The sequence below is a fragment of the Podarcis gaigeae genome (genome assembly GCF_964106915.1).
Source record: "Podarcis gaigeae genome assembly, chromosome: 3".
In the NCBI taxonomy this organism is placed as follows: domain Eukaryota; kingdom Metazoa; phylum Chordata; class Lepidosauria; order Squamata; family Lacertidae; genus Podarcis; species Podarcis gaigeae.
In genome coordinates this window covers 47758924-47773724 of record NC_139680.1, presented here as the reverse complement: position 1 = coordinate 47773724, position 14801 = coordinate 47758924, and the positions used below count along the sequence as shown (strand labels likewise).

The 14801-nt window shown below is 40.0% G+C and overlaps 1 protein-coding gene across 4 annotated transcripts in view; it reads right to left on the bottom strand.

The window, feature by feature from the left end:
* The window catches only part of GRIK2 (glutamate ionotropic receptor kainate type subunit 2), a 432214-nt gene that overhangs the window by 136752 nt on the left and 280661 nt on the right, over positions 1–14801 (bottom strand). For all 4 annotated transcript variants that reach the window (XM_083731117.1, XM_083731114.1, XM_083731116.1 and 1 more), the window contains exon 12: positions 7108–7331. In XM_083731117.1, the coding sequence (XP_083587243.1) occupies positions 7108–7331 (224 nt within the window). The remainder of the gene's footprint in view (positions 1–7107; positions 7332–14801) is intronic.

Sequence of the window (14801 nt, the reverse complement as noted above, 5' to 3'; positions counted from 1 at the left end):
CATCCTCACCCCAGTAGTCTTAGGCAAGCTGGAAACTTTGTGCATGAGTGGTCCCTGAGTTTGGGAGATTTGGGTCAGTTGCCTTTTTCTGGGATGGGGTTGCCCTCCATCTAAATGAATAGGCTTGCAATTTGGGAGTGCTCCCCTATTCAACATTCTCACTGAAGCCTCAAGTGATTCCTATGTCCAAGACTTTTACCAGCCTTAGTTAGTTCACCAACTACAGCTCTTCCTGGGCAGGGACAGCTTGGCCACAGTAGTCCAGACACTGGTGACTTCTAGGCTTTATTACTGTAATGTGTTCCCTGTGGCCCTGTCCTTGTATTTGGTTTGGAAGCTTGCAGCTGCTGCAAAACACTGTTACCCATTTGCTCTCTGGAAAAACCTACTGCTGAAATTATTGCACTGGCTGCCAATTTGCAACCCAGCTAGATTCAAGGTTTCAATATTGCTGTATAAGGCCCAGTATGGTTCTGGACCAGGGTACCTGGAAAGCTGGCTCTCCATACATTCCACTCTGGTCACCTAAATCTGTGGATGATTCCACAAACCTCTGTGACTTCAGCATGTGCTTTTAGCACTGTGGTACCTGTTCTCTGAAACTCTCTTAGAAGTAAAGCAAGACCCAACATTGCTATGTCCTCCAAGTATTTCTAAAGTCAATCTATTTTGATGATGATGCCTTCCATTCTTGATGGTCTTTATGTTGTTTTAAAACTGCGTTACTATTTGTACTAGGGTTTATAGTCTATTTCTGTATACTGCTTAGGTATTCGGTGGATACAGAGTGGGTTATAGACTCAGAATTTTAAAAAAACTATATTTAGATTTAAAATAATATTTTAAAACTTTTCCTGCTATAAGGTAAAATTGCAAGTCAATGACAAACTCAGGCATTTGTTGTGGATATATTTTAAAAATGTGAAAATTGTATAGATTACAAATATTGTTTCTCTTCAAGCATTAAGAAAGCAAATTATTTTAGGTTGCAGCATTACAGTTACTCAACAAATAAGTATAATGAATTTCAGTGGTCCTTGTGAATGAAAAACTGTTCACTAAACTGCATGCTGAAAACAGAACAAAATCCACGTATATATAAAATTTGATTTAAGATTTTACAGGAGGGAAATCAAATTTCCTTACGTGTTATTCTCTGATAGTTGGCTTTCCACTAACATTCTCTCTTTTCAGATTATAAATATTAGCTCAATCTTTCAAGAGGCAGAAACCATGTCACGAGACCAAACACAAACACTGAACAATGACTATTCGCTAGTAATCTGTATCTATTTTATAATGATTCCCTGCTACTAATGTGCATATGCCAATGTGATATTTCAGAAAAATGACAAAAACCAACATCAACTGATTTAAAATGTCAGAGCAAGCCTGTTGTATAAATACAGCACAATGAAAAACATGAAAAAATTGCCATTGCAAAATATATGTTATATGTAGTATAAATACATATACTACATAATGTGTCTAACATAAGATAATTACAGGACTTACTGGCAGTCATTATTTTATGATTACAGCTATATAAATGAACATTGCATAGGCATGAACCCATCAGCAGCCTACTACTGTGCTTCAAAGTTAAACCATCTGTGCCACTAAGAAAAAAACCTATGCCAACACTAAGGCTGAGGTTCAAAGAAGAACCAGAGAACTAAAAAAACCTGGTGCATAAAAAAAAAGCTCAAGAGATCCAGCGCTTAGCTGACACTCATGATGCACAGAGTTTCTTTAAAGCCACAAAGACCATCTATGGGCCAATAAATCATTGCATATGCCCCCTACGCTCAGCAGATGGTATCACACTTCTAAAAGATAAAGAAGCTATTGCACTGCACTGGAAAGAACATTACCAACATCTCCTTAACCGCAACTCCCCCATAGATGAAGTCCTCTCAACAATCCCGCAAAAACAAATTAGAGATGAGCTTGCAGTATCTCCAAATCTGGGAGAGTTGTGTACAGCTATTAACCAAATGAAAAACAACAAAGTCAGCGGACCTGATGGGATACCTGCCAAAATCTTCAAAGTGGGCAGAATTGAACCTACACAACAACTTCACAAGCTCATCGAAAAAATCTGGGAAAGAGAAGAAATCCCAGCAGACTTGAGAGATGCCAAAATTATCAATCTCTTTAAAAAAGGTGACAGAACTGACTGTGGAAACTATTGAGGCATCTCTCTATTAGCTGCGGCCAGCAAAATTCTTGCAAGGATCTTAGCAAACCGTCTCGTAACAATATCCAAGGTGACCCTTCCTGAATCCCAAAATGGTTTTCAGTCTTCTAGGGAGACAGTGGACATGATTTTCACCGCTCGACAGCTTCAAGAAAAATGCAAATTGCAAAACCAACCCCTGTATATGGCGTTTATTGACCTGACTAAGGCTTTCAACACTGTAAAACATAATGCCATGTAGACTGTCCTTCTGAAAATTGGCTGCCCAGATAAATTTGTAAACATCATTCGGCTCCTCCATGATAATATGACAGCAACAATCGCAGATAACAATGGCTCTCAAAGTGAGCCATTCACAGTGGGATCAGGTAACAAACAGGGTTGTGTTATTGCCCCAACTTGTGTTTCATTGCCATGATCCTACACTTTGTTGAAGGGAAACTCCCCACCGGAGTAGAAATCATATAATGAACAGATGGAAAGCTCTTCAATCTGAGCAGGCTGAAAGCAAAGAGTAAGGATACCGTAACTTCCGTCATAGAGCTTCAGTATGCTGATGACAACGTAGTGTGCACACGCTCAGAGGATGACCTCCAAACCATGTTAAATATCTTTGCAGAAGCTTACGAAAAGCTTGGCCTATCACTCAACATCCTAAAAACCAAAGTGCTGCACCAACAAGTACAAAATAACCCCTCTGCAGCACCACAAATCGAACTCAGTGGTGTAACACTGGAAAATGTTGATCACTTCTCCTACCTAGGCAGTTATCTTTCCACAAGAGCCAACATTGATACTGAAATCCAGCATCACCTCAGCTCTGCGAGTGCGGCTTTCTCCCAACTGAAGTGCAGAGTGTTTGAGGACTGGGACATTCGCAGGGAAACCAAAATGCTTGTTTACAAAGCTATTGTACTACCAACCTTACTATATGCTTGTGAAACATGAACCACTTATAAACGCCATCTCCAACTCCTTGAAAGATTCCATCAACGGTGTCTCCAAAAAATTCTACACATCACTTGGGGAGACAGGCAAACTAATATCAGTGTACTGAAAAAAGCAAAGATCACCACTATTGAAGCAATGATTCTTCAACATCAACCTCGTTGGACTGGTCATGTTGTGTGGATGCCTGATGATCGTCTTCCAAAGCAACTACTCTATTCCAAACTTAAAAATGGAAAGCGTAATGCTGGTGGTCAACAAAAGAAGTTTAAAAACTGTCTCAAGGCAAATCTTAAAAAATGTAGTATAAACACTGACAACTGGGAAACACTGGCCTGCGAGCATTCCAGTTGGAGAACAGCCTTTACCAAAGGTGTCATGGGCTTTGAAGACACTTGAACTCAGGACGCAAGAGATAAAGGTGCTAGGAGGAAGGCATGCTTGGCAAATCCACACTGTGATCAACTCCCACCTGGAAACCAATGTCCCCACTGTGGAAAGACGTGTGGATCCAGAATTGGCCTCCACAGTCACTTACAGACTTATTGTTAAAACCGTGTTTATAGAAGACAATCTTACTCAGCTACGAGTGATCGCCAAAGAAGAAGACTATGCTTCAAAGTTAAACCATCTGTCCCAGCAATAGCTTTAAGTAGACTCCTTGGCAGAGCATTTTACATTCTCAGTATTGTTCTTCAGACCATAGTGTATGGGATATAGCAGTTCCGTTTCAATTAGGGGGGGGGGGAATCGGTATTAATTTGGTGGATCATGTTAGCACAAACAGATATTTAATTAAGTACCACCTCCAATTGGGGAGAAGAACAATTTCCCCTAAGCCTTCCTTCTGTGCATAAACTTGGATTGTTTACTCATAAAACTAAGAACCATTTTGTACATCTAACTTGTACATATATCTGCACATCTAAAGCAGGGCTAGGATAACCTGTGGCCTTCAAGATGTCATTGGACTCCATCTCCCACCAGTCACAGCCAGCATGGTCAACAGTCAGGGGTGATGGGAGTTGGAGTCTACAGGTTTCTCATCCCTATTCTAAAGTTACAGACAAATCAGATAACTTCAATCCAGCTCCCTGTTTTAACAAAATCTATATTCTCATTGGTATGTTTTTAGAATGATTTACAATCAGGATGATGCTTTCAACATCTGATAGAATATATCAAGAAATAAATTTTAAAAACGAAAACACTCAACAATGGCCGTTAAAAACATGGCGTTGGTTACAACAAACATCCCACCATGCTCAGTGAGTGAGAACAAGTGAATATTTCTAAACAAAAAAGAAAACAGAAAGAGTGCTTGAATGCTCAGAAAAAAATGTGTTTCCAGCGTAAGAAAACACATTTTCAAGAAGGTGTACACAAAATCCATCAACATATCATTTTATAACATTGGTGAAATCAACCTGTTTTTTGGAATCAACCAGTGCTAAACATTTTTCAACATGCAGGGAAATGTTCTGTAAAGTGGGAAGGTAGAAAGCTGATTTTGCTCTTTCTAGATAGACAGGCAGGTTGTGTATGCTACAACGTGTATTTTTGTTTTTGTTCTGGCTAAAATGCTACACACACACACACACACACACACAATCACCTCGGAAATAAGTTTCTACAGAGTTACAATTTATTTGAAATCTACAATAACCTTTATCTGTAAGCTTGTGCTATCTCATTATTCACCATGCTTTAGATAATTTGTGAGCAAACTGAAGGCCACTAGCCTTAAAAGACAACATGTCCACACCTCATCACTTTATTTTCATTGTATGCATGCTATCTACACTTTGCCTACTATCTTGCACCTGGTTACCCATCCACAGGAATGCCTTTTAACCTTAAACAAATGCAGTGCTTTTTTCTAGAAAAATAGGTGCCAGTACTCACCATGAAATTGTTATAGTGCCACACTTTTTAAACAAAACACAAAGAGGTGCTGATACTGCGTATCCTTGAGTACCCCCTGGGGGGAGCACTGGCCACATGACTGCAAAAAATATTTGGGGGCTTGTTTGGGGAGTAGTGAATAGCTTTCCGAAAATCCAACTATACAGTGTCTGCGAGATACCCGTCTGCACACTTGTTGGCACCCCTAAAGAACAGTGAAAAGCTGATGCTGGAATCAACTAGCAAACTCACTTGTTGGCCAATACAGCATCACATATTTTATGCAGGGGTGAACCACGACTGTCACTACTTTCAAAAGAATACTATTTCATCATTGTCCATGGGAATAATACCATCTCTTACAAAATGGAGACAGTAGCATCAAGGAAATAATATATAACAGGCATGTCCAACAGGTAGATCATGATCTACTGGAAGATCGTGTGGTGTTCCTGGTAGATCTTTGGCCCCTCAGAGATCTCTTGTCTTTCCTTCTCCCAAAAAGGGTGGAGGAAGCTGAACAACTGTGGGTTAAAGCTCAACAACTTTGGCCCATCTGACAATGGGTAGATCACTGCCAGCTTTTTATACTGTGAGTAGATCGCAGTCTATTAGGAGTTGGATGTCCCTGATATATAATACTGATATAATAATTCAGGCATAAGAGAAGTGGATTAAGTGGTTCTCCACAGTGAACAGAGATAAACAGATCATGTAAGGCTGCAGGAATAACTCTGTGCCAAGAAAAAAAAGAGAACTAGGTAGATGGACAGACAGACAGGTAGGTAGATAGACGGAGAGACAGAGGAACACAGTTGTGAGGGAAGCAGCCAACTCTGGTAATCTTAGAACAGCAGAGCAGTATCACTGCAAATGTGCATTACTCTGACCAATTTGTTACATTAAAAAACCTTTTGCTGCATATTAAAGTTTATAATAAAGGTTTTCAAACTAATGCCTAAATGAACCTTCCTAAGTCATCAAGTATCCTTAGGTGTGGCTAAATCAAACCAGTAAGTAGGTAGCGTTTTGTTTTGTTTGTTTTATCCTTGTGGCTAAGCTACAAGTTAAAGGCTCCCCATCCCTATTCTAAATCCCACCACCCTCACCGCTGTAAGTTAGAACATTGTGTGACCAGGGTTCTAAAACATGGGCAAGACAATGCACATAGAATAGGATCCTCTCCTCAGATCTTCCCTCAACACATGGAAAGGGTAGAGCTGGCCCAGCAGAAGCTGGGCTAGCAGGATTTAGAACACCCAAACACTGCACACAAGGATCAAGAGTTTTGTTTTTAGTTTTCTGATATCCTTATCAATATTAATCTGAATATCTATTTCATTTGAATGCTATGCCAAGTATGATTCAGTTATCTGTTAGTAGGCATACCAGTCTACAGAGGGTTTTGTGACATAACCAGCAGGCGAAAGGCATCATGGGAGTGTAGGACCCTCCAGATCATGATGCGAGCCCTTTGTAGGACTGAGTGGCCCTCTACAGAATGGGTCTCCAAGATGGTGTCAACAGAGGTCAGAATGCACACCTGTTTATCCTACGGTGCCTGCAAAAGGCCTCAGCAAATACCTACAGTGCCCGAGAGATTCTGTGCAGTTCATCTTTCCACTAATTCAGCCACAGCTATACTGAACACTCACCCCTAAGCACTGCCACAATTCACTGGCTGCTGCACTAGGCTCCCACCCACCCTCCCTTCTGTTCTGAAGTAAGGAGTGCTCCAAAGAGCTTCTCTCTGTGAGCAAGTGCACCAAATGCAAGTGCACATCATTTTGCCTTGCTCTTTTTCTGCTCTTTTAGATACGGCAGTCTCCATAGTCACCTTTTTAAAAATGCCAGATCTCTCCAAACTAGCCATTTTGTGACTGGTGCCCATGACAGTTGTGCCCATTGGCCCCCAAAAGTTGGAGATTTCTGCCCTACATATCAAAATATGAGAACAAGAAAGTAAGGAAGGATTTGTGACTTTTGACAATTATTCTTGAGGGGAAGAAAAGGTAACAATTGCCAAAATACCACAAAGAGGTTTCACATGTTACCTGGCTATGACAAAGAGCACACAACTGACACCCAAGTAAGCCAGCAGAATATACATCCAGATATCAGGGGAGAGAGGATTCAGGAAGGAGAAGACGCCCGGGTTTGTACCATTGGGCTTGCGGTACAATATACTTATTCCGAGAGTCATAAAGGGCTTGGAAAAGTCGATGACCGTCTCTCGAACATACGTAATAGCCAGTGGTGCAACGGCAAGGTCAGCTTTCTGTTTGCAAAGGAAGAAAAGAGAGAAGGAGAGAGGGAGAGAGAAATAGGCCATAAGTCAAAAGCAGCAGACAGAAGCAGGCAATCAAATTAAATAAAACACAGACTTACACACTTTGAGAGCCCTGTCTTGGTACCAATTAAGCTGAAATTTAAAGCTCTGCTTCTGCTCCTCCTCCAGTAAAGAAGCTGATGTATACTGCTACTCTTCCTCCAAGAGTTTTGAACACTGGAGTGTTTACAGACACCATTCAAGATATGGAGAAAAAAATCTGAAAAGAAGTGACCACTTGTGGAATTCCATTTAATATTTCATTTATAACATGCTCTATTTGAAGGTTGCGGGGGTGGGGGTCTCCCTTCAAAATATGTACTGGAGGGCTGAATGGATTTTAAGCATTAAAACATTCTCCGTTTCATTTAACCTGCTCTGATCGACACGCAACAAGAGAATTAGGCTCACATTTTAAACCCTTGAACCACAATCAATACAGAGAACCATGCAATTAGATCTGTGCTAAATAGTGGCATCTTTGACTCCCCCTGATTTTTTTATTTTAAAAAATGCAGTTGCGAATACTAACAAGTTTCAAAAGCAATTTGAAAAGCAAAGTCAGAAACTGCTGTTACTCTCTGTTGCGACTCCTAAATTTACCACTGGGAATGCAGAGGTACTTTCATATTCTTAGGGGAGCTCTCTGGATCATAGTCATGAAGTCTGATTTTCAAGTTCACTTTAAGATGTTCATTTTCCCCCTTAGCAATGTAAAAACTTTGTATTCAAATCAACTCCCCCCCCCTTTCTGATTCTTGAAAGAAAAGGGTTTGTCATTGACTTCAGAAGTATCAACGATACTGCCATACAGTTGCCCAAACACAGGCACTCCATTTTCAAATGGGTTAATTATTTTCATTCAATTTATTTATTATATTTTTAATCCTGCCCTCCCTTCCATAGGACCCTAGGGTGGCAAACACACCTGTTACAGAATGTAGTGGTTATTTAGTTTGACTCCACAGCCCTATTTGTATGCAGTGCTGGCATGTAAATGCTACAAACAACCAGGGAGAGTGGAGACACTAAAGTTCTGGGCTGCTTCAACACTGCTATTCCCATCCCCCTAAAAATACAGCATTCTAACTCATGTGGGAAGCCTCCATAAGTAGAGGAGCTTCCCTGCTTCAGGCTCAACTTTACATTGCCTTGAGGTTTACAGGCACAGCAACACTAAGGGGAAGAGTTGAGCACATTTGTCCATGCTCCCTGAGCATATCTGTAGCACATTTACATGTGAGCAGCATGCTCTAAAAGAACTTATAAGAAGAAGAAGAAGAAGAAGAGTTTGGATTTGATATCCCGCCTTTCACTCCCCTTCAGGAGTCTCAAAGCGGCTAACAATCTCCTTTCCCTTCCTCCCCCACAACAAACACTCTGTGAGGTGAGTGGGGCTGAGAGACTTCACAGAAGTGTGACTGGCCCAAGGTCACCCAGCAGCTGCATGTGGAGGAGTGGAGACACGAACCCGGTTCCCCAGATTATGTGACTGCCGCTCTTAACCACTACACCACACTGGCTCTCATAAATAACTCTCATACATGGTATGAAGTAGCCGTGTTAGCCTGTTCCTCCAAAAGAACAAAGATTCTTGTGGCACCTTTGAGAACATCATAGGAGGTGCCACTGAAGGAGAAATCAGCAAAAAAATGTCTCTTTCTTCCTGCATCTTGCTGGTTGGAGCGGCCTAAGCAGAACTCCACTCAGGGAATGCTACCATCAATTGTAGCACACTCTGGCTACTACTGCTTCTGTTTATCAGCTGGTTAGCCGAGCACAAACAAACAGGCCCTTTCACACAGATTTGGAGAGTGGGAATCCTACAACTGGCTTAATATACTGTACCTTAATTTCATTATATTGAAGAGCATTTATGCAAGACCAAAGATTGATTGCCTACCTTGAAGAGGTGAAGTTTGCCATGCTTTTCCCCCTATGCTAACTTGACAACTGCTCCACAAACTATAGCTTCTGCAGTATTTATTGTTTTTTATTAGATACAATATGCCCCGCTGTGTTAAACAAATTTTGTGGTGTATTAAAAGTTCAGAGGATCAAGCTTAAGAGCATCACTTCCAACCTCCATAGAGAACCACAACATTAACATGATGATCATTACTCCAAAAAGAATGTCTAAGTTATGCAAAATACGGTTATACCTTCAGCGCTGTGTACCACCACACATTTTTATTGCACCTCTCTTTCCAATTACAGGGCAAAGCAGGCAACTGAGATAATAAAACACGCTTATGGTTGACACTCATGAAGATGTCATGTCATCACTCTGCAAACACCTACATCTCCATAACAAATGAGATCTTTTGCATTTTAGCCTTTCAACTCTATTTGATAGAACAAAATATTATGAGTAAAAGGCTTTTACCATGGCCCTATATTTGGTGAACTTGCTACGGTAGATAAAGGTTTATTTACAGGCTGCTTTTCAGCCAACACAGTTATAATGCAAAAATAACTAAAACAATCAAAATTTAAAGCAAAACCCACATATTTATACGCATTTCTGAATCTGCAACTAAAACTCACAGAGATCTCATAGAAGTTCTTGAGTATCACAACTGGGCAAAGTCATGCATAAAACCACACCCAACTAATAAAAGAGGAAACCTGATATTATTTAACTATGAAGTTTCAAGAGCTTCAGGACTTTTCAATGTCTGAAAAAACTAACTTGTAGAGTGTGGCAACTTTGAGCTGGTCACTCCTTCAACAGTGGAGCCAGTAGGTTGTATTGAGGCTAGCTATGGTGCTAACCTCTGCCAACAAAAGCATATATTTAAGCAAGTCCATATATCACAACTATCACAAAGAAAACTCTATATAAGAAAACTGCTCAAAGAGTTGTCCATGTAACATATAAGTGGCTGGTTATGCAGGTCTCTATTAGACTGGAAAATTTCACTTCATTTCGTATTTATAACCCACCTTCGTATCCCAAAGAAAACCCAACAAAACAGCTAAGAGGAAAGCCAAGTCTGCAGTCTGTTAATAAACATGAACAGAACATCAAAGGGAATATCAATAGTGTAATAAACTTACCAGGCTAAGAAAAGACTCATCCATGACCATGCCAGAAATATCTGTAAACCATGGATCACCAAAACAGCACCTGCACCTGCAGAGACCCCTCCCACTGCTGCAATAAGGCTGCAAAGAAGCATTCCAGCCAATAGAATCCCGCCTTAAGCCTAATTGTAATGTGGGTCATGCTTTGGGAAAGGGATAGTTAATTAGCCCTCACACCTGTGACTTCTTACCAACTAATCCCCTCCCTGCTCCCATGCTGGAAACAGGCTTTAGCAAGAGTTTATTGGCTTCAATAGGAGGCTTCTTTGAAACCCAATTATAACAGAGGAGAGGTGTTTGTGAGGGAAGTTGCCTGTTGGGGAGGAAAGATTATCCCTTGCTTTCCAGTGGTGCCCCTCCCATGCTGAAAATGCCTTTGCTTGCCACAATCAGGGTTCTTTGAAGGAGGGGCTATGGCAGTGATAGCCAAACTTGGCCCTCCAGCTGTTTGGGGACTACAATTTCCATCATCCCTGACCACTGGTCATGTTGGCTAGGGATGATGGGGGTTGTAGTCCCAAAACAGCTGGGGGGCCAAGTTTGGCCATCACTGGGCTCTGGGGTATGGTCTGTTCCCAACTGTCAAACATACCCTGGCATTTCTATCCCACAAACAGGTGTGAAAAAAAGCTTTCTATTGGCCCCAACAGATAGTACAAATCAGTGGCATGCGGTCATTGGACTAAGGGGGCCAGGCTAGTCCCCTCCCCAATCCCCCTCACAAGCTGGCACCTCTGGCCCTAACTATTCCCCTATGAAAAATTTTGCTGCAAGCCAAATATAGTTTTAGTAAAAGTAGTTAGGAAATATAACGGCTGTCCACCTGCAAAGGCTGCCTCACAGCAAACGAGTTTTAAAAGCTCAGCTGTTGTTCCTAACAGCTTTTGTTTTATGAAGTAGAGGCAACATTCTGCTTACAGTTTCAACAGGCGTTCGCCAAGGGTGCAATCAATGGCATTTTTTTTAACTGGAGGGTGACTTATATCTTCACAGCACAACCCAGAGTTTATGTACTTATGAAGGCAGAGGGAAGCACTTATTGGATTTTAACACTGTACTTATTTGTTACATTTCTTTCCTGCCTTTCTGCTAAAGAGCTTTCAGCAGATTACACTGTGCTTAACATTGGCTTCCTATACAGACATTGTCCAGGTCCAACATTGCTTCACTTAAGGATTTGCACATGACTTAGGCAAGCCCCTATCAAACTAATGGCACCTCCATTAACTGCAGTTCAAAATGTACATGGCTTTAGTTACCAGTTAATCTCACATTCAACTCCCCTATTTGAAAAGAGTCTGCATTTACATGACACTGAGCTATCCCAGTCTGACTTCTGGAAGAAGAACACAATATTATAATAATTTCTTGGAATATTTAGCAGTGCAATCCTACACAGAAGCAATCCCATAGAGTTCAATTAGACTTTTTCCCAGATATGTAAATAGTACAGAATTGGAGCACAACGTTGGTTTGGTTTTGGCTCTATATTTACCTTTCATGTTTCACATGTCTTTTTCATAATGTACATGAATTTAATTAATCGCCCACATATTTTCAATTAGTTGCTAGCTGTCTAACTTTTAAAATTGTTAACGACAAATTGTTGCCACAAAAGACACAGACAGTGTTTTTATATATCCACTGCTAGTTTGCATGCATTGAAGCCTACAGTACAAATGCTAGCCTGTAGTCATGGTATGCTAGCACACTTGTTTGCCTGAATGTGTTTTTTAATAAGTGCTTTATTAAATTTTATCTGGGTTGCAGGCAATGTACAAATATTAAAAGCATAAATATTAGAAAAAATGAATGAAATGAAAACTGCAGAAGTCTATATTCCGTAAAGAGTTTGTCTTGGTTTAGACAAAGTTTCTGGGCTAGATCACACTACTATCAACCAGCAAAATGCTCATAGTTTTGATAAGTGAAGGGTGGGGAGGCCTGTGTTTTACAAAGAACTCCTGTGGGCTGCAGTGCATTTGTTTGAGCTCGGTTTTCTTTACTGACCATTCAAAACATGTTTGATTTCCAAGAAAAGGAAAAGAATCTGTACCAGCACAGATAGCCACCACTCTCCCCAGTCTTCTAAAAACAGCATAAAATAAATACCATTTAAAATAACACCACACACCTAAAGCAGCTCCCATCCTTGAGAGCTTCCCAATTCTTTGGAGCATTTGGGGTAGATGCACAGGGAATGGAAAGCCAAGGTTTGAAACTGCCCTTTTCTTCGAAATCTGGATCTAAGTAATTGATTTCCAGAATTTGCCTATGCTCCTGAAATTTTGCTTTTCACAAGATATTTCATTTTACTAAGAACCTGGATAGGAGGAGATGGGATGGGATGGAGAGATGGGTGAGGGACATAGCTGTCAACTTTTTCCTTTTCTTGCGAGGAATCCTATTCGGAATAAGAGAGTTTCCCTTTTTAAAAAAGGGGAAAGTTGACAGCTATGGTAAGGAAACGAGCATCAGATATACTCCAGTGAGATCAAGAGCACAGATTATAGAAAAGAGCAAAGGATAAAAAAATTGTATGGAACTGCATAGAGCCCCAGAAAACACATCAACACATTTCTCCCTTTTAATTTTAATTTGGGTTTGCTGAAGCCCCCCAATCTGGTTAAAAATAGAGGCAAAGTCTGCAAGCTAAACTGGAAGGGTTCAATGAGAAATTTGACTCAGTACACATTTAAAGCAGTTATTAAATTCACAATACACAGCTATTATTTGAAATTTTCACTTTTCTGAATTCCAAAGAGTGCAAGGATTGCTTTGAAATGGTTGAGTGCTGAGTGAAACTTCCCAGTAAAAATAAGTAAATTTTAAAGGACCCAGAGGGAAAATCACATTTACCATTTTAGATTAATCCTGAAAGCATTTAGTGAAAGCACTTGCTCACAGTGGCATCACATGTTCACAAGACTATTCCAGGAACAGATACCCAGCTGGAAGCTGGCTGCCAAGTGCCCCATATCACTGTGAGTGTGAAGGCAGATTTTCTAAACTTTTAAGAACATCAAACTCTTTCCTGATAAACCTTAGCATGAAATCTCTCAAAAACAGCTGCAGAATGAGTCAACATTTTCATGCGCCAGGGGCTGATCCAAAGACCTCTCTGATCAGTTTGTTACAAGAATCTACCATGCATATGTGTGCTTGCTGATTGCTTTTTAGCAAGAACACTTAATTGGCTCAAACTATGAAGTTACAAATTTCTGATACTCTATAGCCATAGACTTCTTTTCAGACAAGGAGTATTTATTATTCTCTCTCTTTTTTTAAAAAAGTGCTTTTTAGTGATTTTTCAAAACAAAAATAAATAAAACATATACTTAATAATACTTAATAATATATATATTTAGTATTCTCTAAGAAGAAGAAGAAGAAGAAGAATTTGTATACCCACTTCATCCATAGATCTCAGGGCAGTCACAACATAAAAATACATGGTAAAAACCATAAAATACATAATAGAAACAAGAACAGAAACAAAAAATAACCCCTCCCCCCATGCACGTACATAAAAGTTGGTCCAACAGATTGTGTGTTATCTAGTTGTTCAGGCTGACATGAATGATTCAAGGAAGCAATAGTACAGATTTGTTATCTTCGTCTCATCTTTAGCATGTATTGCTTTGTACAGCAGCTTATGCTCTAAATCTACCGTAGCTTAACTGAACATCAGTGCATGAAATAAAAAAAGGAAGTGAAAGTCGTATATTTCAGTAAAATACATTCTAAGTAGTTTTCTCTCCCATTTTACTATGCCATTTTCTGTGCAGAAATAAATTGCTGCCTTGCAGTTTTTATTTCTGCTTTACATAAAGACGCAAGCAGACAAATGGGTTTCCACTAGCTGAATGAGATTATCTGGGTTTTGCTGCCAGAATCTTGGTGCAAGAGGGCAGTTTCACGTTTGAAATATATGACAAAATGTAAACTAATCATTAAGATGTGATTCAGCATGGACAAAATAGAGACAGAAATAAGCCCACCTGCTTCCTAACTAGACTCTGACCTCACTTTATTCGGGGGAAATGTAAAATTATTCCTGTTTTAACACTGTGCAAAATTGAGATGCTGAAATAGGACATACCCATTCCACTTAAAAACATTTCAGTGAAAATCCCTCATATGTAAATACATTGAATATTACTAGAAAGGCAGAGTTTTTATGTTCTTGTAGAAGACACAAAAATATATGATACTAAGTCACACCAACACATTCCTTTCACACAGGAAAAAGGCTACTGTGAGCTGGCCTAAACACTTCATAGCTCAATCAGTAGAGCATGACTCTTAATCTTAGTCATGGGTTTGAGCCCC